Here is a 26318-nt window from a genome sequence, read left to right on the forward strand (position 1 = left end):
GTCAGCCTATGGTTATTAGTTAGTAGCCTTTTAGAAACAGAAAAGCATAATAGTAAACAAGAAATAAACTTAAAAAACAATAAAACTCCTTGGCACAGCTGTGTAGGCTATGGGTGCCTTGGGGAGGTGTCGTACTGCCGTTTTGGTTTGCGTCAGTACGTCGAATGCTCAGAGCTACCACCCTGGAAGTGGTAGCTCTCTGTGTGAATGGGGCTGTGTTGGAAGGATCCCAGGAGCTGGAGGGCGCTTCCGTTGATGTTCTCTCGTTCTGGTCTTCCATGCCCAGCGATGTGAGGATGGTGGGTATTATGTTATTATATATAATAACATAATAATAATGCCCACCTCAGATTCTAGTGTGTGAATAGTCCCATTATATGTTGCCAGCAAAGTTCCAGGGGGATCCCCATCTGTAGGCCACTCCTGCGCTTCTTAATTGAGAGGTGACTAGAGCGAGGGATTTGCACCAAAGTAGTGTGGCCCTTGTGAGGTCCTGGACAAGGTTAGGGATGCGCCTTCAAAGAGCAGTTGAGTTTTGCATTTTAGGGTCAGCATAATGTGGGCCCTTTCTTTAGAGGAGGTGCATCAGAGTATGACGTCCCTTATCTGGTCCGTGTTTGCTTTGGGTGAGCCTGTTATGCGATAGACCCTGTCGATGGAGCTTCCGGGCAACTGGATGAGGTAGTATAGTCGCCATCAACCTTCGGGCATAGTGTGGAAGCTCTTCGGCCTAGATATTGGCCAGGACTCCTCTTTTTGTTGTGCTCAAGATAACATACAGGCTAACTTTGCCACAACAGCGTTGTTCAGCCCAGAAAATAAACATTGCGATATAATAGTGTGGCATGCAAAGTTATAGCACAATTTTATATAAGGTAACATCATGCAATGCAAATACATCTCAGGGGCTGTGATACACCCGATTTTTAGTGGTTAGGAAACTAAAGGGATTAGCTAGACATGAAATGAGAAGAACATAATAGTGAACTTGCTTGATTTGTCTAGGTATATATGTCTAGATAGGAAAGCATAAAGAGCTTATAGGCAGATATAACCGCTCAGAAGGAGAGTGTCAGGGGTTAAAATAAAAACGAAAAAGAAAACGAGACCGTAGTAGCTGAGTTACATGTCCCACATCATCATGTGAAGGTACAGTTCTTGCATCAGTCCCCCAGATTGGGGACTCCTCTGATTTTAATATTGTTACGGCGCTGTCTATTTTCAAAGGCTGTTGTTCTGAGTGACAAAGCCGACTGGTTCACCTGTAGCTGTGTGAAAGAGTCTTTAAGTTTGTGAATGTCTACCAGCAGCACCTTTAAGTCATCCTTTGCTGTGGGAGCCGTGCCGTCGTAAGGCTCTGGGGCTGGGATTTGACAGGGCTGAGAATTATGTGTGGCTCCCGACCTCTGCGCTCCCACCTGTGGTGTCCGGGTGTGTGGCATGCGGGGTCTCTGCAGGAAACTGTTTGTATTGCAGAGGTCTTTGCAGCATGGAGCCGATGTCTCTGCACTCTGCCACTGCATTTGGCTTCTGTGATAGGTGTCCCATTGCTGGCATGCATGTGGGTCGGTCGCATGGGTGAGGTGTGTTGAGTGCTTGGGAATTTTCTCGCTGCGATACCAGTGAGGAGTGCCTTCAGGCCCAGGCTTCGTGGTATGTGGTAGGCCCTGGTCATTCGCCGTAGCTTTATCTGCCTGTGCGTCTAAAAAAAAGGCATTTGCAGATGTGGCTTGCCTCCGGGAGACAGATTTGTAGAGCTGGATGGAGAAATTTAGCAGGGATATTTTCCTAGATTTGGGCAAGATTGGAGGGGCTGGCCAACATGGCGTCTGACCGGGCTTTGATATTAATAGGCGCTTAGATATATTAGTGGGTGCTACAACCTTGGGGCCTCTGCCCCAATGTTGTAGCACAATTTGTCTTCAAGGTGGCCAAATTTAACACACGGATTATATTTTTCTTTAGAGAACATATTTGCCCCCTACATTCCTACATGACATTGGACATTGAAAGGGTTACTCCAGCCTTCATGACCACTTCTGCTTTTAAAAGTGGTCATTAAGCAAGCAATCTGTTTGTGCAGTATCTCTGCGATTCCTCCCAGCAGCCACATCCATATTTTTACATGATATATATTTTTTTATTTTTAAAAACCCACCCACATGGAAAGCATCAAGGAATAAATCACTATCCGCTGGATTCCAGTTAAGTTTATTCTTATTTTACATGTTTTTTTTTGTTTTTTGTTTTGAGTTTTTTTTACTTACAAAAGGGAGAGGACTATTACTAGTGTCCAAGAGGGCATTCTAAATTAAAATAAAGAAATGGTGCAAAAGTGTTGGAATAACCCTTTAATGAAACCATAAATGCAGAAAACTATAAGGCCAAGCAGGCCAAACACTAATGTTTTTGCTGGGGCTTCAACATCAGTGCTATTTTCTCTAGGTTGAAATGTATTCTTTTTACTTTGCTGTAAGAGAAGATCACAAATTAAATAATGCCGAGGATAATAATATAGATTATATATATATATATATATATATATATATATATAGATATATATATATATATATCTATATATATATATATATATATATATATTTTTTTTTTTTTTAACGTTATGGTTAGATTTAAAGTGTTTTTGCGTTTTAGGATTAATATTTGTGATCTGTTCATATATCTTCTATGGGCATATTAATTTCTTTGAAATGTACGTTGCATTGTGGAACGTTCAGCTAATTGACACTCATGGTATTTATATATTTTATTTTTTTCAGGGCAATGTTTCCTCCATAGTAAATCTTCAGCAAGTGTTGCCATTAATGTTCCAGGTTGTCATTTCCAATGCAGGACATTTAAATGAATCCTACCATTTAACACTGGGTCTTCTGGGGCAGTTAATCCTTAGATTGCCCCCGGGCGAGGTAGATGAGGCTGTTAGTAAAGTCCTATCATCTAAGCAAATGTTACAAACTTCAAGTGAAAGCAAGACTGTACCAGAAGGATGGATTACTACCCAACTGCTATTCAGTTTGGGGGCGGTTTGTCTTGACAGGTTAGTATTGGCACATTATTAATTAAAGATGTGGATAAATGATCTGCTTTGTTTCACCAATCCTCCTCTGCCATCCCCAAGGTTTGGAATCCCTGGCTACCATACAGTTTTCCCAACATATTATTGCCCTCCGTGGTTGAGATGGCTCTCCCTTAATTCTTACCTTTTTACCTCTAACATCTTACAAAACACTGTCTAAAGGCTTCTTCACTTCCCTTTGAATAAGGTATATATTTGCAAGCATTTTAGATTTCTTCAGTACACTACAGAGCTATTAAAGTGTAACAATCATTTACAACATATCAATCACGTAAAGATTAGGCCAGCAGAGTAATTTTGTACATTCTTTAGTATTACCTAGAATATAAACAAGATTCAATATCCTTCTTATGGAATTTTAGTGCCATCAGATTTGCCAGTATTTTGACTCTGTTTGCATAATATCTACATGTAGTAAATGGAGTTGCCTTGTTATAACCAGGTGTCTTTATTTTAAGTACATTGCAAGCTACCAGTGTAGTCTTCATGTATATGTTATAATATGAGCCCAGAGGACCTACATCATGGCCCTTTGTTCATGTGCCCTGCTTACATTCATCCATGTAGGAGTGGGAAGTTGGAAAGAGGCATGCATTTTATAGTTCCTCTCTGAGACTGAGGAACTGACTGATCTGAGAAGGGTTTCTCTGAGTGAGGGCCTATACAGGCATTCAGAAATTTAAATTTATTATGCAAATTCAAAATGCAACAAACGTATATACACAATGTTGACAGTGAATGTGTTAATATAATTGAAGTGTTTGGCTTTCCTGTCTTCTTTATCTGCATGACAGGTAACCTCTGGTGTATGCAAGCAAATAAAAGTCCACACATTTCTTGAAGAAAAAATAAGTATTCTAAGCAAAAGGTATTGCTTACTGCAGGTGTGCCCCATGTTGTAGAACTACAACTCCCATGATGCTTTGCATACCTTTAGAATGACAAAGGATCTTGGAAGCTGCAGTCTTAAAACATCCGGGGATCTACCTTTTGGGCACCACTCACTTGCTGTATCATTGAATTCACTGTATTGTGAAAGGGCCACTCCATCTCCAATGTCAATTAAGTCTTCATGGGGGCTGGAATACCTGGTTACTGTCATTATTTTACAGGATGAAAGCTATTTGAAACTGTTTAACCCCAAATTTGTCCACTGTTAACTACAATATTTATCCAATGTAACCCAGCAAATAAAATGTGCTTGTTTTCTCTTTCAGCAAAGTGGGCCTTGATTGGGCTTGTACAATGTCTGATATTCTTCGTGAATTAAATGGTTCCTCAAAATGGCATAAAGTGATCGCATCTTTTACAGACCACTGCATGAAACAGCTACCAAACCAAGTAAAAAATACCAACATATTTACATTGTTGGTCCTTGTTGGTTTTCCAGAGGTATTTATCTTTCAATTGATAATCTATACTGCGACTTAGCAAAAAGAGAGCATATATTTTTACTTCAATTATCAAAAGACACTCTCAGGCACCAAAATATAATCTTTGCATAGATTATGGTTAATACAGTTCATTATAGCTGTGGTTCTGTCATGATCAGAAACATTTCCCTGACATACAGAATTTGTTGCATTTAATCCTGTATGAATCTCAAAACCTTGCTTAATCACAAAACACTACAATGCACGTTTCACCATTACTGTGTTTATTCTGGGAACGCAATGTTAAACACAAATGCATATCGGGGCTTTGTTAAGGATAGTTTGTAGAGCTTTGAATAAGTACATTTTATTGTGTTGAACTGGCTTCACTACCTGTTCTATGACAATAGGGTAGTATGTTTTTGCTTCAATACCTGTGGAATTCTAGTGTAGCAGAGAATTTTGTACAGATTAGTTAATCAGTTTAACTGAAAGCATAGCTCACTTAGAGAATTTTTTCCAATTTGGTGATTATTATTTTTTTTACCTTAAATTTGAAATTCACTTTGAATTCTTACTTTAATAAATGACTGATAGTCTTTTTTGGATATCCCTTGTAGTTTCACTGACATTTTAGGTATCATCTAAACTTCTTTGTATCCCATTTCACAAAATTATCAATGTTTCAGGACTGATTGACTCCTTTCTCTTCTACTGGATATATTGACTGCTTAGCTATATTTCGCTCACACATTTTATAAAGCATGCTGCACTTTCTTTAATTGTCTTGGGTTTACTTATTAAATGGACAAACAATTTGGGCATGATTTAATTACTCCGCTAGATTATATATATATAACTTTATTGTTGTAGCATTCATTTCTGTTGATTTTAGTTGACTAATAAATTTAGATTGTAAACCCATTTCACCAACACCTTTTCTTTCTACTCCTTTCACTTAATCTTGTATCTGCAGTTATGTGGATGAGTTGATGTTCAGCTTCAGTTATGTTTATTCTTTAGGTATTATGTATGGGAACACGGTCCGTATATATGGACAATGCCAAAGAGCCTCATGATGTTATCATATTGAAACACTTCACTGAAAAAAATCGAGCTGTTGTCATTGACATTAAAACAAGAAAGAGAAAAACAGGTGGGCTTTGACTATACCGGTGTCAAGGGGAAATCACTAACTTATAGATCAGATTTAAATCACTTGCTGTACTTTTATTAAGGGATTGTGTTTTGGGATAAAATTAGCAGAGGGCAAATAATATGGCCCAGGGTTTGAGTGTATTTTATTTTTATTTTATTTTGTTATTCTTGAATATTTGTCAATATTTTGTGTCTACAATGTGAATTTTTCGCACTCACTATGTATAAGCGATCCATTCATTATTTAACATTTAGTATGAATTCTCTTCTTAGTGAAAGATTACCAGTTGATGCACAACAAGGAAACTGAGAGTCCAGGCTTGCAAGATCAACTCAAAAAGTATCTTCAACACTTTGCCTTCATTGCGAGTCATCTTTTGCAGTCAAACTTGGACAATAGCTGTGCAGAAGCTGTAGAAGCTACATGGGTTCTATCACTGGTTCTTAAAGGATTATATAAAACACTTAAGGTAGATTGCATGGTTTTATGTATTATGTTTGTAAAGGTTACCATACATTTTGTAAAGGTTTCCCTCCTTCTGCAAATATGTCAACTTAAATTAAGTTGATATTTAAGGGACACTATAGGCATCCAGACCACTTAAGCTCATTGAAGTGGTCTGGGTGCTCTGTCCCTGTCCCCTTAACCCTGCAATGTTAAATTCTCAGAAACTGCAATAATTACATTGCAGGTTTAAGACTGCCTCTTATGGCTGTCAGACAGCAACTAGAGGCACTTCCTGGTGGTTAGGCGAGTGGGTTAGAGGGGACGGAGTGCCGTAGGGAGATCAGTGCTGGAATCGGGTAAGTACAGTAAGGGTTTATTACACAGCTTTGTATTCCTAGCACTACAGTATCCCTTTTAAGAGATCAGAGTTCAAGCTTGGATCACAGATAATAAAAAACACAGCTGTCCTTACTTTTACAAATGCATTTCATGCCCAACTAATTTATAGGGACAAAGTTTAAGAGACAGGTTTGTGTAATAGAAAATAGGCAAACTAATCCATGGAATCTGGCATGAAGTTGTCTGTATTTTGGAGAAATTGCAGAACCACTAGGGGCATTGAGGGCTCTACACCCCAAAACAGGCACCTTCTAAAGATAGTTACTTCTGAGTGAGACCTCAATATTATCGGACTTTACCTTCCATTACTCCATCAGAACTTTAGTCCCACTATATCAGTGAGATCAACTACGTTATATTGCCCTACCTATTCAGGCGAACTATTGTGCCTTTTAACTATTGGCACAGCCGTTTTCGTATATTTCTTTGTGTTACATGTTCTCTCCTCAGAGGGTTTGAGGGTTACCTTCTGTTGGGCCGCTGCCTACCTTACTTCAATTTTATTAGTGCTTACCCTTTTCTTATTTTTCTATCACAGTTGATACCAGTTGCCTAAAATACCTATAGCAGAAAAACTGCAACAGACTCCAAGTCTAGGTAGTGTTTACATTACAGCCTATTAATACCCCTAGTGTTCACTCCTCAGACAGCTGGTAGAGGTGCTTCCTGGATGCCGTTCAGCGTCTCCACACTGTGCAGGGAACACTGAACTTTCCTCATTGACATGCAGTGGTTCAATGCTTCTCTATGAGGAGATGCTGATTGGTCAGGGTGATTAACTCCGCCCCTGCCCTGCCTCGTTGGCTGAGATCATCAGAATTATTTCTCAACCAATCCAATGCTTTCCTATGGGAAAGAATTGTGATTGGCTGAGAATATTAATTCTGATGAGGTTAGTCAAGGAGGCAGATCGGAGGTGGGGCCAGACATGATGAGCCCAGCACGGCGCTGGATAAAGGTGATAAAATCACCTTTCTAACCAGAGGTAAGGGTGGCCAACCACCTAAATGGTGGTTTTAGAACTGTTAGGAATACACACTTGTGTTCCTGACACTATTGTGCCCCTTTAAGCTATAGGCAATTACACTTGTGTATAAAGAAGTCAGGGATTAATTAGGTTCCCCTGTGGACAAGGGATCAGAACAAAAACATATTATTTGGAAATAAACACATTCTCCAAGACTTAATCGCTGTCTCTAAGTTGAAAGAAGAAAGGGATTATAGGTCTATCCATAAATTTAATCTCAAATAGTAATGTATTAAGCACCCAACCCCCCATCTAATGCTTCTATGCAGTCTCGAAGATAATATACAGTTATACTATGACTCACTGCCACCATAAACCTAACCACCTTCTTTCAACTAAGGAAATTACTTGGAATATCTTCCTTGTAATTGCTATATCATAAATAGTCATTTTAATCCCCCAAAATTATAGTAGCTTATCATTATTGGATTTGAGAGGCTTCATTAATACAACTGAAGTTATACCAGAGTACTGAAATAGTAGACGCTCCACTTATGGAGGGGTGGGGGGCTTATAGAGAAACTTCTCTCTTTGATAAACCCTACCCTTCTTAACAGCACAGAATATCATTCTGTTGCAGGGAAATGACCAATCAGAGGCTTCTCATTGCCTCTGTGGAGCTAACCAAATTTGGAAGATAATCGGCTGTCTGACAGGTGTTTTTGCAATTATTTATAAAAGTAAAATTTTTAAATTAAAAGTAAATCCCAACTTTTATAAACTGCTATTAAAATGAGCATATGCACACATATAGAGCATTTTATCAAAAAGCTTAAGTTCTTTATGTGTAGAGTGCTCTTTTAAAATTACCGTATATACGGTAAAAACCCCCACTCGGCTTATACTCGAGTCAAGGTCTGTATTATGGCAATGGAGCTGACAGGAGCTGCTGTGAAGGTAAGTAACAGCTCTCTGCCAGCCCCCCCACTGAACTGCCAATGCCACTGCACCACCAGGGATTAACATAGCCCCCCTCCCTGGCCAGGCAACAAGCAGGGAGGGGGAACAAAAAACAGTTTAATAAAAAAATACAAATATTAAAATAATAATATTAAAATAAATATAATAATAATAATAATATAAAAAATAATATAATATTAAAATAATAATAAAATATTAAAATAAAACATTTTAAATAAAAATGCCCTCCCCTCACCCAGTTTACACACTACACACACACTGCATTAATTATATACACACACAAGCACACACATTCTGCATTCATTATATACACACTACACACACATTCTGCATTCATTATACACACACACATTCTGCATTCATTATACACACACAAACACACTGCATTCATTATATACACACACTGTAAATAAACAATTAATATATTTTTTTTAGGATCTAATTTTATTTAGAAATTTACCAGTAGCCGCTGCATTTCCCACCCTAGACTTATACTCGAGTCAATAAGTTTTCCCAGTTTTTTTTGGTAAAATTAGGGGCCTCGGCTTATACTCGGGTCGGCTTATACTCGAGTATATACGGTGCGCATTTCTAGACACTTACACAGACTTTGTGAGAAACACATATATAGTTATTTTATTTCCCCCCTATATTAATATATAATGGTGTGAGACGTTATGTAGCAGTGCATGGTCAAACAAATATTTTACATCACTTATGAGCAAGAATAAATGTAATGCAGATTGAATTAAAAAAAATCGTAAAACATATGGAAATGAATATCAAAATATTCATAGGGCATTATTCCATCCATGTTGCTGCTTAACAAGCTGTACAGATTATTAATGAAAAAAAGAAAAAACAACTTGTATGTATGGCAGTTGACAAGGAGCACCTGGGCTCTTTTAATTTATCTTTTAATCTTTATGTATTAAATTCTGTTCAGATTTCCTGCAGGCATTTTTACTTATGCATTTTGTGTAATGAATGGAGCATAGAATGTGTGAAATGTAAAAGAATATGCATAATGGCAAATGATTTTACTTTTACGTTTCATAATTGCATTCCAGAACAGAGATTTAGGTAAAACATGGCATACAGAATATATAACTGTACTTGTGTAATAAAATACTAAATACCAGATTTTAAGACAAATTTAGACATAGATGCAGTCATTTCTAAAGGATTCATTTATTTATTTTTCTTGACACTGTATCTGTACCTGTGTATGGATGTGTGCATATCTGTCAGCATAAGTGTATACACAAATACACCCCTGCATTCAAACACCAACAGTGCAGACTAATATGCCCCTCTATGCAAATGCCAACACTGGATACAAGTACGCCGATGCATTCAAACACTATTACTACAAGCAGACCCAGCATTCATTCCCCAATAGTATGCACAGATACACCCTTAAATGTCTAATGTGGATTCTCAGTCTGTTGGCTAGCTCTTGTAGAGATATTTGTTGTTGTTCTGCCTATAAAAGAGTGAGTGTGTATTATTGAAATGATATGCTATTATTGAAATTGCACTTTAGGCAAAAACAAATCAGGATAATTCATGGTCATTTTCTGCTCTTAAAAGTTTACAAAAAAAGTGATTTTATTTTTCAGAATCACAATTTTGAAGAGCTGCAGAACGCTTTTATTCAGTCTGGTTTGATAAAGCTGTTGGTGAAAAAATGCAGCAAAGGAACTGGCTTCAGTAAAACATGGCTTCTTCGTGACTTGGAGGTAGGACGTCTGGGCTGTAAATAATAGGGGTGCATATGCAAACCATTTAAAAATGTAAAGCCATGTATCCAGTGATATTCTGTTACATAATTACATTTGCAGTGAAGTGCATGGCATTCAGTAATGTGTAACATGGGAGTTCAAAGGTAACCTCCAGTGGTTGTAGAACTTGTATATTGTTTCACTGTCCCTGATGCAGGAGATTTGACTTGAGTAGTTACTCTTTTCACATATTAGAGCCACTTTAAATGGGCAAAAAAGTTCTGTCACCTCAAATTGAGCTTGCCTTTAACCCCATAAGGACACACGACATGTGTGACATGTCATGATTCCCTTTTATTCCAGAAGTTTGGTCATTCAGGGGTGAAGCTAATAAAGGGTGAAACTTGCCTTAAACTCCACTGTTTATCAACAATGTCAAACATAGGAAAAATACATAAGACAAAGTAGTCCCTACTTTGTTTAAAGGACCACTCTAGGCACCCAGACCACTTCAGCTTAATGAAGTGGTCTGGGTGCCAGGTCCAGCTAGGGTTAACCCATTTTTTTTTTATAAACATAGCAGTTTCAGAGAAACTGCTATGTTTATAAATGGGTTAATCCAGCCCTCAAAGCCTCTAGTGGCTGTCTCATTGACAGCCGCTAGAGGCGCTTGCGTGATTCTCACTGTGAAAATCACAGTGAGAGCACGCAAGCGTCCATAGGAAAGCATTATGAATGCTTTCCTATGTGACCGGCTGAATGCGCGCGCAGCTCTTGCCGCGCGTGCGCACAGTCAGCCGACGGGGAGGAGAAGAGGAGGATCGGAGGAGGAGAGCTCTCCGCCCACCGCTGGAAAAAGGTAAGTTTTAAACACTTTCCCCTTTCCAGAGCCCGGCGGGAGGGGGTCCCTGAGGGTGGGGGCACCCTCAGGGCACTCTAGTGCCAGGAAAACGAGTGTTTTCCTGGCACTAGAGTGGTCCTTTAAATTTTAAAGAGAATTAGATGAGAAATTAAGAAGAGCAGAGCAGATTCTGAAAGAAGAAGAGCAGAAACAGTAGGAGAAAGGTAAGTTTAAGTGTACATAGTGTACTGTACCTGGAAAAGAACACTCATTTAGAGTTAATTATTTCTTTACTTTCCAGATCTTATCAATTATGCTGTACTCCTCAAAGAAGGACATAAGCTGTCTATCTGAAAGAAAAGATTTGGGATCAGAGAAGCAAGAAAAGCAAGACCAAAGCAAGGATGCAGATGCATCCAGTGAGAACTACATTGAGCTGGATGAGGGCAAACCCAATCCCTTAGAAGGTCTTGATGTTGCTACCAAAATATGTTTTAAGGTAACAATTGCTGCTTGATTTGTTTTATTTCCAAATTCCTTTGACGTTCGTGCAACAAGTTACAGTTATAGCATTACGATCATGGAGAATTTAATTACCCATGGAACCTTGCTATACTAAAGCATATTGGAGCAACATAATCACTACTGATTTCAAAAGGTTTCTGTGGCAGTTATATCAAAAAGCACTGCTGGGCTGGAATTTATGCAAACCATTCCAAATCTACAAACACACAACTTAATGTTCATACTCATACTAAAATTTACTTGAATATCCACTTTTTGCCATATGCAAGGTAGATAAATATAGCTGCCTTGAGAGCATTGCTTTGTTGGAGAATTTCTCCTGTTTAGCTATTTTGTCCTAAAATGTGCAACTTTTCTGTCAATTCTACCAATCAATGCTTAGTAAATAACCCTTATTTTTTTTTATTTTTTATTTTTACCTCACAAGAGGACTGCGGAACACCTGAACTATGTTAGTACACAAATGTACTACATAAGTCACTTGATTAACTCAGCACTTAGTTGAAAGACATTTGACAGCAATTACATCCTCAAATCTTTTGAGGGTACGATGCAACAAGCTTTGCAAACCTGGATTTGGGTAGTTTCTGACATTAATTCCCACAGATCTTCTCAAGCTATATCAAACTCCTGCAGGTTGGATGGGGCAATCAGTGACATTCAGAGTTATTGTTAAGCCACACTTTTGTTGTCTTGGCGGTATGCATAGGGTCATTGTCCTGGTGTTTTTGTTGTTTTTGTGTGTGTGTGTGTGTGTGTGTTTTTTTTTTTTTTGTAAATTCCATGCAGGTTTTCACGGGTCTTGCAGTGAGAGGTGGCTTCCGTCTGGCCAATCTGCCTTAAAGGTCCGATCGGTGGAGTGTTGCAGTGATGGTTGTCTTTCCACAAGCTTTTCCTATCTCCACACAATTTTTCAGTTAGGCCAGGCAGTTGGGCTTCAATATCAAAATTATTTAGGCCTCTGTGCTCTTGGGAACTTTGGGAACCTTCAGTGCAGGCAAAAAAAATTTGTTGCCATCCTCAGATCTGTGCCTCAAAACAATCCTGTCTATGAGCTCAGTAGGGAGTTCCTTTGACCTCATTGCTAGGTTTTTGTTCTGATATGCATTTGCAGCTTCCAAGTAATGTTCAATTAATTGAATTTGACAAGGGTGGACTCCAATCAAAGTGTAGAAATACCTCAAACTTGATCCAGCTAAATGGGATGCATCTGATGTAAATTTTAATTGTCCATCGCTAAGGTCAATGTGAGACTTCAGTTTTTTAAAAATCAATACCTATTACATGTGAAGTGACTGTGTGCTGTGCATTCAATAAGAGAATATACCAATTCCATCTTGAAATGTTTGCTTTATATTGATTAGAATGCTTTCCTGTTCTGTATATTTAACATCAATTGATAAAATAATCATTGAGTTTCTTTTCATTATCTAGTGACAAGTTATTTATTCTCTGCAATATTATTTCAGGTGATTCATGAGGCTCATAATGCCCCTTTACACATTCTCCGTGCTATATATGAAATGGAAATGAAAAATATTGAATCTTTCCTTCAAGAAGTCCAAAAAAGGTAAATTATCAAGAGTGTATGTACCAGCACTAAGTCATAAGGGACTGATACTTCGTAGACATGTAATGTAACACACAGGGCATTAAAACAGATCCTACCTAAAGACCTAGCTACTCTAAGTCCTTTTCCAACATGAGACACTGTATTCTTAAAGTGTTTTCTATGTTTTTACATTTCAACTTGATGCATTCAACCTTTATTTAAAGGCAAACAGTCTCTCACCTATAAATTTTTCAGTTGAACATCACTTTTAACATGTTAAACCTTTTTTAAATTACATCAAATTATTTTTTTTTAATTTTTTTTTTTTTACTTACATTTATATTAGTTTTAGAATGACATCACAATGAGGTTCTGTCCATGCTCAGCCGGGTACATATTACAAATCAGAGAAACAAAGAAATAGTGGTTCACTTTTCTGTATGCTTTGCCTGTGCTGACTACCTGGTGCCAAATTACAGAGCTTATTAACAGGGAGCTCAGATTGAGTCCCTCAGTTGTTGAAAAAAGATAAGTGTGTGCTTTCTCCTTTTAACTTTATTTTCCAAACTACACAGATACATATTTGTTAAATATAGAGGATATGAAAGCATATAAAAAATACTGGGAAGTGACCGTTTCCTTTAAAATTACATTTGGGACACCACTTTATTTTGGCTTATTACAGTGTACAATATAATTCTGTGTTGCTCCTTTGAGTATTTCCTTATCCCAATTCAGTTTTGTGCCCTACCAAAAATGTTAAAAAGTTGAAAGATATTTTTGTTAATTTAAAATAGGTTTTTACACAAAATGTAAAACAAGACTAGAAATTGTGTATTGATGTTAATCTTCTCTTTGCCAAAGATTTGATGGAAATGTCGGTGTGATAGATGAGAAGGTGAAGAAGATGGCACAGAAATGGCAACCATGCAAGTCTGAAAAGCCAGAGGACCAGAATCTGAATGTGACTGATACGGATATTATCATTCCTCCTTGCATGGTGTGTGTTTTTATTTATGCAGTGCCTCTATGCAGTAATGGCATGTAGCTTGTTAGTACAAGGTACTTTTCCTGCCTGTTTGCTCGGTAGTCTTCTTTTCTGGCTTTCCGGAGGTGGCACGGTAGAAGTGTGCAAACTAAATGTGTGCGCCAGGTTCATCACATGGGTGTCATTAACGTTATCCGTTTAGTTTTGTGACTTAAAGAGGCACTTCCGACCCCTAAAAACGTTAGTTTGCTGGAAAGAAAATGTGTGAAAAGTGTGTCTTCTTTAATTAATTTTACCAAAAGTGCACATTTCAATAGATATTGCCCACTTTTATAAATTAACCTGGTTACACCCCCATGGCTTTCAAGCAGACAAGAAGTTCGGTTACTTCCTGGTTTAGCTAGCTCAGTGGAGCTAAACTCAAAATGCAGCAATTGCTCAGAGCACCTGCCTTGTAAAGACTTCTCATTCAGCTGCCTTGAGAGAGTCTGGGCATGCTTAGAAGGGGATGGATTGCAAAGCAGAACTGCAACTTTTGCAAGCTGTTTTTAGATATACTTTAATGAAAAACAATGCATAATTACTTTATAATAATTAAGTTTTTGAAAGGTTATAAACAGATGTCCATGCAAAACATGTGTACTTTGATGAACCACCATTTCAAACAAACACACCTTTTAATGAAAGGAATAGTAGGCACTTTAACAACTTCTTTATTATTAAAGTTGTTATAGTGCATTCAGTGCTAGCCACCCTGTCCTACCTCCAAAACCCAGGTCTGGGGGGGGACCTAATTGATAAGGGGCAACTGAGCTTCACTGTTCCTTGCTGTGATGATACTCAGTAATTTTTGTATGCTACAACTGAAGTGGGGGAGGGCAGATATGGTTTCCTTCTACTTTTACAATTTGGGATGATTTTTATCTTTTTCTCCTCTCAGTATTGTTCTGCCAGTGTATATTTTCTCTTTAGTTTTTTTTTTTTGTTTTTTTTTGGCGGTCATCCAAATGCTAGAGAGATTTTCCAGGTCTAGTTTGGGGAAATTTCACGCACCAGTAATACATGTGCAGTCACTATGAAAAAGAGATTTTGTAATACTTTTCCATCACATACATATAAGGAGAAACACAAAAATGTGACCAGTGTCAGCACAGTCCTGGAACATGGCCGCAGTGTTTAGAACAATTTACCTTATTGGGTTTAGCAATTTAGAATTTTTGCTATCTACTTGCATTTTGCAAATAACACTTTTCACACCACAATGAATGTCAGATCGCTGAATTATCACTATTTCATACCACGGTTAACAACAAGGAACTTTTATGTCTTTTTTTTTTTTTTTACTTGCAAAATTGGCATTCTAGAATAGTAAACTATGTAGCAATCCAGAAACTCTTTAAAAAATCTGGCACTTTCCCCCTTTCTGATACCTGGAGAGAGTCTTAATGCCTCCCGGGATGTTTGGCAGCTAGTACTTCCACCCTTCTGATTTTTAACTGGCAAAAAAATATTGAAATAAAAATGCTGAAATATAAAAAAAATAAAAATCTGGTCCAGAAAAGACTTTTGCCACCATGAAATGTCTGGCTTATTCACTATAAACAGCTCTGTAGACCCTGCTAATGATAAATGTATGGGACATTACATGTCAGAGTACTTCTAGAACTAGTTCATTGTGTAGGGCACTCCTTAGTCTTTAACCCCTTAAGGACCAAACTTCTGGAATAAAAGGGAATCATGACATGTCACACATGTCATGTGTCCTTAAGGGGTTAATGAGAAATTATAAACCACCAAAGTGCTTCATCTTGATGAAGCATTTTTCTTTTGAGGACCTGTTTACTCTCTTGCAATAATGTAAAACATTTTTAGGGAGAAAGCATGCATGCACAATTTTCAGTTGGTCCTCCGTTTCTTCAATAACACTCACTTTTTTTTATAATTTTATATATTATTTTGGTATTTAACATGAGAACAAGGAAGAACTATGTTTAAAATAAAAACTGTAAACAATACACATACTATAAAAGAAAGTTAAGCTTTTGTAAATCAAAGGAAAGTGGTTCTATTTGGTCAGTATTTGTATCACTATATGAGATAGTAGGGGGAAAGGACAGCACAGTTGGTAAATGCATTAACATGTTCCAGTGGTGATTGTTCCATACTATAAACCTTCCAAACAGCAGTGCGCTGATTTGCCAATTTATATCCAGAATTTAATACATCGCATGGTTCATACGTGCTTCTGTTCAAAGAAAAATCTAGTCACATTTCTTTGGCAATACTTGAGGACCACAGGTGATGCGCTTTGCTGAAGCAGTGCATAATAAATTCCTTTTTGTTTGTTTGGTGCGCATGTAAAAATTTGTAGGTTGCATGAAGCAGAAACATTTGAATATTTTACATAAATAGCTTGATGAATCGAATTGCATTTAAGCACAAAGAGAAACTCTGTATTAGAATCATTGCTTCCCACACCTATAATTTTAATGCTCTCACTCATTTACTTTTAAATTTTTTTTTAATAAATAAGTGTGTGTGTGTGTATATGTATGTGTGTATATATATATATATATATACACACACACACACACACACACACACTCTAAATGAACTATCTATCTTGCAGATAACACCAGCAAAATGTGACAAAGCAACAGAGGAGACAAATCCTGTCAGCCAGAAACTTATCATAAGCAGTGAGAGTGACCTTCAACTCAGCTATGCCAAACAACGGCGCACAAAGAGCTCTATCCTTCTCCGCAAAGAGCTGGATTCCCGCAGTAAAATAGCCGTGCGAGACTATCTTTATAATGTCAATGAAGCCACTGCTGTAGTTTATGCTCGTCATGTGCTGGCATCTCTATTGGCTGAATGGCCAGATGGCTTTTCATTAAATGAAGACATCCTAGAATTAAGTGGGCCTGCTCATATCACATACATATTAAATATGTTAATGCATCTAGAGGAAAAGCAACTATGGGAAAAGGTAATATTTGTTTTATATATATATATATATCTATATATCTATATATATATATATATATATATATATATATATGTGTGTGTGTGTAGTGTATCTCATTGATGGCTAACCTGGGCACCCAATATATTAAATTGTAATATATATACTTTTATTTGGCAGATTTTGCAGAAAGTGATCAGTGGTTGTAGTGAAAGTATGCTCGGGACAGTAGCCCTCACTGCATGTCAGTTCATGGAGGAGCCTGGAACAGCTGTGCAAGTCCGTGAATCCAAACATCCATATAACAACAATACTAGCTTTGAGGTACAATATCCCTTCATCCTGTGAATACAAGCAACCACCTAGTGTTAGTGTTTCAGAAGTCAAAGGAAAGAGATTTTTGCATCTAGAACAGCATGGCTCACTGTCAAGACACTATTCTACATGTCAGAGCAGGCTATATCTGGTGTTTGAGTGCCAGCTGATTAATTTATGTGCTACCCAGGATATACTTGAAAAACTAAAGAGCAATTAAAGTGTAGTAATATTTGCTGTGTAATTTTGAGTAATTGGTTGTTAGTTCTGTGAACACAAGTGACTGTGAAGTAAGCAGTGTATACATATTATCTATTCCTGTATGCATATGCCTTTGGAACCATTTATTAATGTTATTCGCCACTGCAACTTGGAGACTCCACGACGCACTTATTGACCAGGGCCACATTTTCACTAGCCAATGATTAATAGATGGGTGTGACAAAGTACTAGCAGGGCTCATATTTTACAAATAACTAGGCTCTAAACAAATTTGACTTTACATGCTACATATATTTATTTGACTCTATAACAATTTGTTTTGTTTCATTTCAGCATGTGCATAAAAAGTGAAAATCAATGTATTGAGTCAAATAATCTAGTAAATAAATACAAAGTAGGAGATAATGTTTAAAGTACCAGGAAATGCAAATTACTACCCCTTAAACATATTTGAAGTTAGCTGTCCATAGCTTTGAGAAACAATGAAATTACAACTATGAAACCTACATATCAGTATGTCTTGTTTGATATACTTTAGTTAAAATATACCTATTGACATGCCTACAGCTATAGGTTTATTTACTAGAGGGAGAGTTGATGGGAATTGAAAGTGAATTTCAAATTAAAAGCCGAAACGCCAACCTGGAAGCGTAGCTGATGTTTTCCAGTTCAGCTATTTTGGCCTTATATTTGAAATTCACTTTATATTCCCAACAATTCTCACTTCAGCAAAGAACCATGCTAGTATTTGAAATCTTGCTTTCAGCTTTAAACACTGGAATGATTTTTTTTTTATGTAGGATAAAGTTCATATCCCTGGGGCAATTTACCTCTCAGTCAAGTTTGACCCTCAGTGTAATACAGAAGAGGGCTGTGACGAGTTGGCCATCTCCAGTTCCTCTAACTTCAAGCAAGATCTGCACAAATTCAGTGGCCCACCCAAAAAATGGATCGACTTTGAATTGCCAGGTAGGCTCATACATTTAATAAGTAACCCTATATTCCCTTTTTTTTTTTTGTGTGGTAGTAAAAAATTTCCTTTCTTGGGTATTGTCATGTAACCAGACATTTTTGCCATGTTAAAAATTTGAAAAAGGGAACTGTAGTTTACTATTGTATTATTTTGTACTTGCTGTTACATGTATGTGACGGACCGCCTGGCACCCCGACCAGGTACCACCATCAATCGCCACTTCCTAGTACTTGCGAGTACCATAAGCACTGTACTTGAACAACATAACCACCGTAAACCCCAAAAACCGCCGCAGCCTGGTTGGGGTCTCTCCGTCCTCCACCCACCCTGGACCCAAGACCAGGGTCCAGCTTCCAGTGGGTAGACCTCTCCTAGTCCAGAGAGCGTAGCAGGAACAGCGCTTATAAGAACTTGTGATTATACTCATGGGAGTATTGGGATATAGCAATCCCCAGAGTAAATATAGTTCTCCAATCTCCCAAACATGAACCAAGACTTCAGGAAGGGGTAAATTAATCTGTTTAATGGGAGCCACACTTGGCCTTATGACAATCCCCACTGCAAGGGGTACGCCCACATGGACTTGATGGTAGACTGATTTGCAACTTCACAGACCAATAACAATAAGGTCACAAGGCACGACACTCCCACACACAGCACACAATCCCTCCCCACTGACTGGGAGATAATTGAATCAGTAACTGTATTAATTCTAATCCAATTATCTCCAAGCACAGAAAACACTTTTTTAAAACACCCCAAAAGTACCCTTAAAATACATAAAACCCCCACAAATGTATTTTTGACCGACCGTGCTCATGGTCCTATGCCCAAAACAGTTCCAGGGAATCAGGGCTAGCGGTCGGTCTCTCAGTCTGGAGTACAAAAGTACATAACTCACATGAACAGAGCCTTTTCAAGTGCATTAGTCCTGAGGCAAGAGGCTGGCCAGCAGGCCCCTCCAAGAACTTGTGACGAGGTTCAGTTCGTTATAGTGTAGTTGTTTATAATCTGGCTGATAGCATTTTGGTTGGAAAATATTTAAATTGTATGAGACAAATGGCTAGTCTGCTCAACCATTCCTCCTCCCCCTGCTTGGCACTCCTAGCTATAAATTCCTTTAAATAACTCTGTATCTCTATTCTTTAGGCCCAACCTTACATCCATCCCTGCAACAAGGCCATTTACATTTACTCTGCTCTAATTTAATTTAGGTCCCTTGCCCCCCATTACCCTTCTTAAATAGAGTTAAAACTTACCTTTATTCAAGCTGGCCCCACCCTGATTTGTCTCCTTGGCTGAGATCAATCATAATCTATGGGAAAGCATTGGATTGGCTGAGATAGTCAATTCTGATGATCTCAGCTGAGGAGGCGGGCCAAACGCCACTCTGGCCAATAAGCATCTTTTCATAGAGATGCATGTGCAGCACTGACCCAGGAAGCACTCTTGTGACCATCCGAGTGACTGCCACTGGAGGTGTTACTAGCAAGTAAGGGGCCGTGGTTTCATATAACTGTCTGCTGGGCAACAGGTTGCTAATCCAAGGAGAAATCTGATGTTCATTGGAGTCAAGAAGGAACTCTTTTTTTTATTTTTTGTGACACAATTGGCCTTCACTGAAAATCATTTTTTCTTTTGTTTTTTTGCATTCTTTTGCATCAATAGCATTTAAAAAAAGTATAAAGGTTGAACTATCAACCTAAATCTTTAACACATCATGTACCCTTCTATACATATTAAGTGAAAAGTATGTTGGCTATTTTTTGTCTTCCAGGAGACACACTGTACTATAGGTTTACATCAGACATGAGCTGTACTGAGTGGGGTTACAAGTTCACTGTAGCTGCTGGACATCGTGGCCGTTTTCAAACAGGTGGGCAGATTGTTTGTATCAGTGTTGTGTTTTTTTGTTTTTTTTCTTCTTACTATCAAAGAGACTCTCTACAGCATTTCAGCTTTTCTTTTCTTGCATATTTCAGCAGAAATTGGTAATTTTAAAAATGAATCTTGTTACACCCCCTGGCTGTCAATAAGACAAGAGGCCTGTTACTTCCTGATTTGGTTAGCTCAGTGGAAATTGCCCAGAGCACTTGCCTTGCAAAGACTTCTGAGCTGTATTGGGAAGTCTGTGCTTGGACATTCACAGAATGTCTGGGCGGGGTTAGAAATGGAACTTGTGCAAAGGCAGCAGACGAGAACCGCAGATTTTGCTAGCTGTTTTTAGCCTTTGTGTTTTTATTGGGGGTATATCTACGAGACAGTGATTTCTTTTTTTGGGGGGGGGGTCTTATTTTTATCTGACCAGTAGTAGCGTGTTTCTTTAATAATGTTGTTACTAAAATTATGTATTAAATACAAAGAAAAGCGAATTATTTAATGGACTTGTAATGTAATGTGATTTTCATGTACATGTCCTGCATTCCAAATTTTAAAAACGTGTGTTTTGTTAATTCAGCGTGAAATAAGGTGTCATCATCGCTACTCTCCGAGGCTTTCACTGTTAGGGAAATGTTTGATACGCTCCTTTTACTCTTTCTGGGATTGTGGTGTAGAAGAGGAAGATACTTCTCTAGGCAAGCCCCGATGACATAATATCCTCAATGCTTTCAGCACTGTGCCTTTTAGATAGTGCTGTATCTGCAGCTCCTATCAGTAACTTGTCATAATCAAAGGGATAAGAAATGATGCTCTTGTATATGTATAAAAAGTTGGTTTTATGTTTAGTTTTATTGGTTAACTGTAGTAGGAAATAAAATATATGTTTTGTTTTTAGGGTTTGAGATTATAAAGCAGATGTTGTCTGATCAGAGAGTCGTGCCTCACCTTCCTCTCTCCAGCATTTGGGATTGGCAGGTTAGCGTAGCTTGCCGACAAACTGGCCACCAACGTCTGAAGGCCATTAATCTGCTACTGAAGATTTTACAGCTTAGTTCTGCAAGGTAAGTAAGCAACTCTTTTTAGTGTGCTGGCATATCCTATGCCACTTACAAGGACTACAGTTATTTGCCACTGCTGGCCTGGAGAGTCCTAGGCATACTCACCAAGGGTAAACTTATATTTACAAGGGTTGAATTTTCAGTTATGGTTTCACCGTGCAGCTTTTCTGAAACTTATTTAGTGATTAAACAATTTACTTTTGTGTTTTAAGTAAACTTGTTTGGAAACCGTTAATCAGAACATTAAACAAAAAATGGCTTTGTTATATTCTATATTATTTTCTTGGATTTAGCTATAAATACTGCTGATAATCTCCAACAAGAAGTAACAATTTGTAGTCACTTCAAAAACAATATTGACTCTAACTCATTATGCTGTGTAAGTGTGGTCCTTTTCTTTTGTCCAAATCCGTGGAATATTTTTTTTACCCCTGTGGAGTGGGTGGTTGTTGCATGCTTTTTCTAGCAGGGTGAAGGGGGTGGTGCTTGCTTTCTGTATGGTAGGTTTGTCGACAAAGCTGCGTATTTGTAAGTATCGGAAGAAGTCTCGAGTGGTGAGAGGGGTCTGTTGGGGGAGTTCCGCGAAAGGTATGATACATTGGTTTTTGTAGAATTGATAAATGCGTGTCAGATCGAGTGAAATCCTTCGGGGACATGCCTGGTGGGAATTTTGTATTCCGAAGAATGGGCATTAGCGGGGAGGTATGTGAGATAAGATCGTGTCTTTCTGTAATTTTATCCCATATTTTGATCGTGGTGAGAACAGCTGGGGAGGTAGAGGGGGCCGGTGGTCTGGCGTCCTTTGGGCGCCAGATGTATAAGGAGGGGAAATCAAATCCAAATCTGTTGTGTTCCAGATCGACCCATCGTTTGAGGCCAGGGGCAGCGTGGAGTTGGATTGCATGCGCTATGTGTGCTGCGTGGAAGTATTGGGTGAAATTGGGGAGTCCCAGTCCTCCTAATCTGTTTGGTATATATAGTGTTTGGCGGGCAATCCTTGCTCTCCTCCCAGGCCCATATGAACTTGTCTATTCTAGTTTGCAATTGTTTGAAATCGGAAGCGATTATCGGGATTGGGAGAGTTTGGAAAAGGTATAAGAACCTAGGGAGGAGATTCATTTTTATTGAGGTCATTCTGCCTATCCATGAGATCGACATTTCTTTCCATTTGTCTAGGTCTTGTGTGGCACTGTTGAGTAGAGGTGTGTAGTTTAAGCTGTAGGTTTGTGTGAGGTCTGCTGGGAGAGTGGTGCCCAGGTATTTGATAGCCGTTGGTTGGTATGTGAACGAGTGTCGTGCTTGGAGTGTGCGGAGGGTAGGTTGGTCTATTTGGATCGTCAGGGCTTCCGTTTTTCCCAGGTTGAGTTTGTACCCGGAGATGTTTGCGTATTTTGTTAGCTCCGTGAACAGGGGTGGGGAGGGAGTTTAGCGGGTCCGTGATTGTTAGAAGAACATCGTCCGCGTACGCAGCGATCTTATAAGTTTCATCCCTAATATGAACTCCTTGTATGTCATTGTGGCTTTGGAGGACCTGGAGTAATGGTTCGAGTGATATGGCGAATAGTATTGGTGAGAGTGGGCATCCCTGTCGTGTGCCATTCTTAATTTGGAGGGATGGGGGTGCAGGAGGAGGGTGGCTGTGGGGGAGGAGTATAGTGCGTTGGTGAAGGGTGTTGGTAAACCGAATTTCTGTAACGTTGCGAATAGGAAGGGCCAGAGCAATCTGTCAAATGCTTTTTCCGTGTCAAGGGATAAAATCAGGGTCGGGATGCGTCTGCAGTCAGCGTACCAGATGAGATCGAAGGTACGTCTAGTGTTGTCACTGGCCTGTCTGTTCGGGATGAATCCCACTTGGTCTGGGTGAATGAGTCGGGGCAGAAGGGGGTTAAGTCTTTCCGCCATTACCTTCGTGAATAGTTTAATATCTACATTTAGCTGGGAAATTGGTCTGTAATGTCCGGGATCGAGATGGGATTTGCCGGGTTTTGGTAGAAGGCATATGTTCGCCTGAATCCGTAGAATATTTTAGCAAATTTTCGAGACTCAAATGTATTTTTATATGATTTCAGTATGCATTAATTTTATTTTACTTCTTTTTAGTCAATACGATCTCAAATTGTTAAGGCCTCTGTGGCCAGTTTTCACCTGCCTGGAGAACAAAACTTATCAAGACATGGGTAGCAGTGGAGTCCTTCTTCCTCTGCATCGGGCACTCACTGAGCTTTTTTTCATTGCAGAAAACCGAGCAGATGTAAGTGTACAATTTAAAGTAAAACTGTCACTGAAATGTACATTTAGCTTACTTGATGTGCACAGGTTTTTGTATGTCTTTGTTTAGAACACAATGTGGTTATAAACAATATGTATGTATTTTTCCATCAATCTATCAGCTTTTTAATTGTGTTACCCTTTTTATTAAATCTATCAGATTGTATTATTTACTGTGGTATGTAAAGCGCCAGCTACATAACCGTTATCAAACCAGGTGCCATGCTTTCCTAAAAAGTTAATGTGTGGCTGTACTTGGTATTTGATCCCACTTCCATAAGGGTATGTATGGCGCTACATTTTACTGTGAAAGTTACAGTATTTAAACTGTTCTTGTGATTTGTTAGCTGTAAAACAGTTGATGCATATAGGATCGGTGTAAATAAAATTCCTACTTCATTCTATTGATTTGCAGGAGTTGGGATGCTTACAGGATTATCTTCTCACTTTAACCACAGATGAACAGCTTTGCAATTACACTGCACAGGTATGTTTATTTGGTGTTACTTAACATATATCATTTTGATTAAGGGAAGAAGAGAACGCAAAACATACTTTCTATTATAATCACATTTAATGCAAGTCCGACATTTAAAAAAAAAGTAAAAAAAAAGTGTTTTGAACATTGGTAGAAGTTATGTACTAAGGCGCACACAGTTTAGTGGATAGCCATTCGCTACCTCTCAGGGGACACAATTCAACATTCAGGACTTTCTTGTATGGAATGATTAACCAATTCATTACATATGACCATAAACCTGATGTCAAAGTGAGAGTGCCTGCATGCAATGTTAAACCATTTCTGAGCAGTTTAACACTGGACCTAAATAAGGGACCATGGCCACCAAAACACTGACCCCCCCAATGGAGGTATGGCTGAGGCAGAAATTACATTCTTGCTTCTTGCCATATTAATTCATACCAACAATGGGCTCTCTGATAGGATGTAAGCAATCGCCTAACAATCACAACCACACATTGCTGCTCAGCCTAATACTACCTCATTAGTCCAAGCAGCACAGAGGGGATTGACTGCTGGTGACTCTTGTTAAGCATTAAAACATTAAAAGTGGTTTATTCTTGAATAGGAAAAGGATTGCGCCGGGGAACTCCACACATTGTAAACACTTGAATAAAATGATTCCGTTACAATACCTACAGTGTCCCTATAATGTTAGCTAGGGTTAAAATTAGCATTAGAGTGTGATACTCGTCAGTTTAGAGTCAGCAACTTTGGGAAGTAAAAAAAATCAAGGTGTGGCCTATAAAATAGTAGAACACAAGAACTATGAAATGCACCATTGAAATGCAATATGTAAGTGAAAATTTTAAAAAATAAAACCGACATCTAATTTTTGCTGATGATTTAGTGTCCCTTATTTAATATCCCAAGTTGTCGTGATTTGCACATACTATGCTGTGATGAGGGTTATGTGTAGTTGGGCACTACTATTTTGCCCCAAAAGTGACTTGGGCACATAAAATCAATCAGTGGAAAATTCAGAATTTGAAAATTGCAATTGGTATGTCTGCCAGATTTTTGAGTGCTCTTCGGGTCAAATTACAAAGATCTGTACTCGAGGACAGTGGCAGGATACAAAATAGTTTTTTTGCAGTAGTGGGACTCGGAATCTGAAAAAATTCCCCCCAAAAATGAAATGTGTAGAAAATACTGAAAAATAAAATAAATATAGCCGGCATATCTGGCAGATGTTGACCATAATATGATTAAAGGAAACTACCAAGCACCATAACCACTACAGCACAAGTACAAAGTTATGTTTTTGTTCTAAAGTTAGACAATTGCCTTACCGGTGTCAGGGCTGAAGATTTTCCCTGTTGAGTTAAAAATTAGTACCATTAAGTAGAAATTCTCCTTGTGTGTCACTGATATGGACCCTTCAGATTTACAGTGGCAATTAACATATAAGGCCTGGCAAGTAGTGTAGGACTTTAAATTTTAAGCCCTGCTTATCCCCATGAATAAAGACTCTTTTGAAATGTGACTCATTTGTGACCAAAGCCTTTTTGGCACTTTTGCCATGTGTTCAGTCTACCACAATTTCACCCTTCGTGTTTAAGTGCACCCACCTATATTGTATATGTATATATATATATATATATGTATTTTTTTTATTCTTTATTTTTGTGGTGCCAAGTAGAACAGAGATTACACGATATATAATATATCACTATATTATTTTTTATAGGAGACACAGAGCTTTCGTTTGATACTCTATATGTATAAATAACACAATATTAAACATTAATAAAATATTAAACACATTTTTTTCCTCTGTTTTTCATTTAATAATGTCTACACATGTGCACAGGTAAAGAAACTGAACTCAAAACACTTCAATAATTAGTTCTGATTGTTAAAATGCCATATATGTCGGGAATTTCAGTTAATTTTTAGAAGTAATAAATAATCATTCAGGGCGTAGATTATGGTTTTAAAGCTAAACCTTTAAAAAATTTGGCATGTTGAGATGACAACTTTTATAGGACTCACAGAAACCAATACCGCTTTGCGGTATAATTATAGAATGTATATTCCCCGGGCTATTTAACCAAGATTAATGT

At 38.2% G+C, this 26318-nt stretch overlaps 1 protein-coding gene across 2 annotated transcripts in view; it reads left to right on the forward strand.

The window, feature by feature from the left end:
* The window catches only part of ZZEF1 (zinc finger ZZ-type and EF-hand domain containing 1), a 130672-nt gene that overhangs the window by 99881 nt on the left and 4473 nt on the right, over positions 1-26318 (forward strand). Inside the window, exons 40-54 of one of the 2 annotated variants that reach the window (XM_063457428.1) lie at positions 2778-3055; positions 4312-4486; positions 5491-5623; positions 5899-6095; positions 10043-10162; positions 11287-11484; positions 12980-13080; positions 13927-14062; positions 16680-17039; positions 17196-17339; positions 18353-18521; positions 20303-20401; positions 21302-21467; positions 23565-23715; positions 24148-24219. In XM_063457428.1, the coding sequence (XP_063313498.1) occupies positions 2778-3055; positions 4312-4486; positions 5491-5623; positions 5899-6095; positions 10043-10162; positions 11287-11484; positions 12980-13080; positions 13927-14062; positions 16680-17039; positions 17196-17339; positions 18353-18521; positions 20303-20401; positions 21302-21467; positions 23565-23715; positions 24148-24219 (2499 nt within the window). The remainder of the gene's footprint in view (positions 1-2777; positions 3056-4311; positions 4487-5490; positions 5624-5898; positions 6096-10042; positions 10163-11286; positions 11485-12979; positions 13081-13926; positions 14063-16679; positions 17040-17195; positions 17340-18352; positions 18522-20302; positions 20402-21301; positions 21468-23564; positions 23716-24147; positions 24220-26318) is intronic. The other variant, XM_063457429.1, reaches the window with a different exon arrangement.

The sequence above is a fragment of the Pelobates fuscus genome, chromosome 1, assembly GCF_036172605.1.
Source record: "Pelobates fuscus isolate aPelFus1 chromosome 1, aPelFus1.pri, whole genome shotgun sequence".
NCBI lineage: Eukaryota > Metazoa > Chordata > Amphibia > Anura > Pelobatidae > Pelobates > Pelobates fuscus.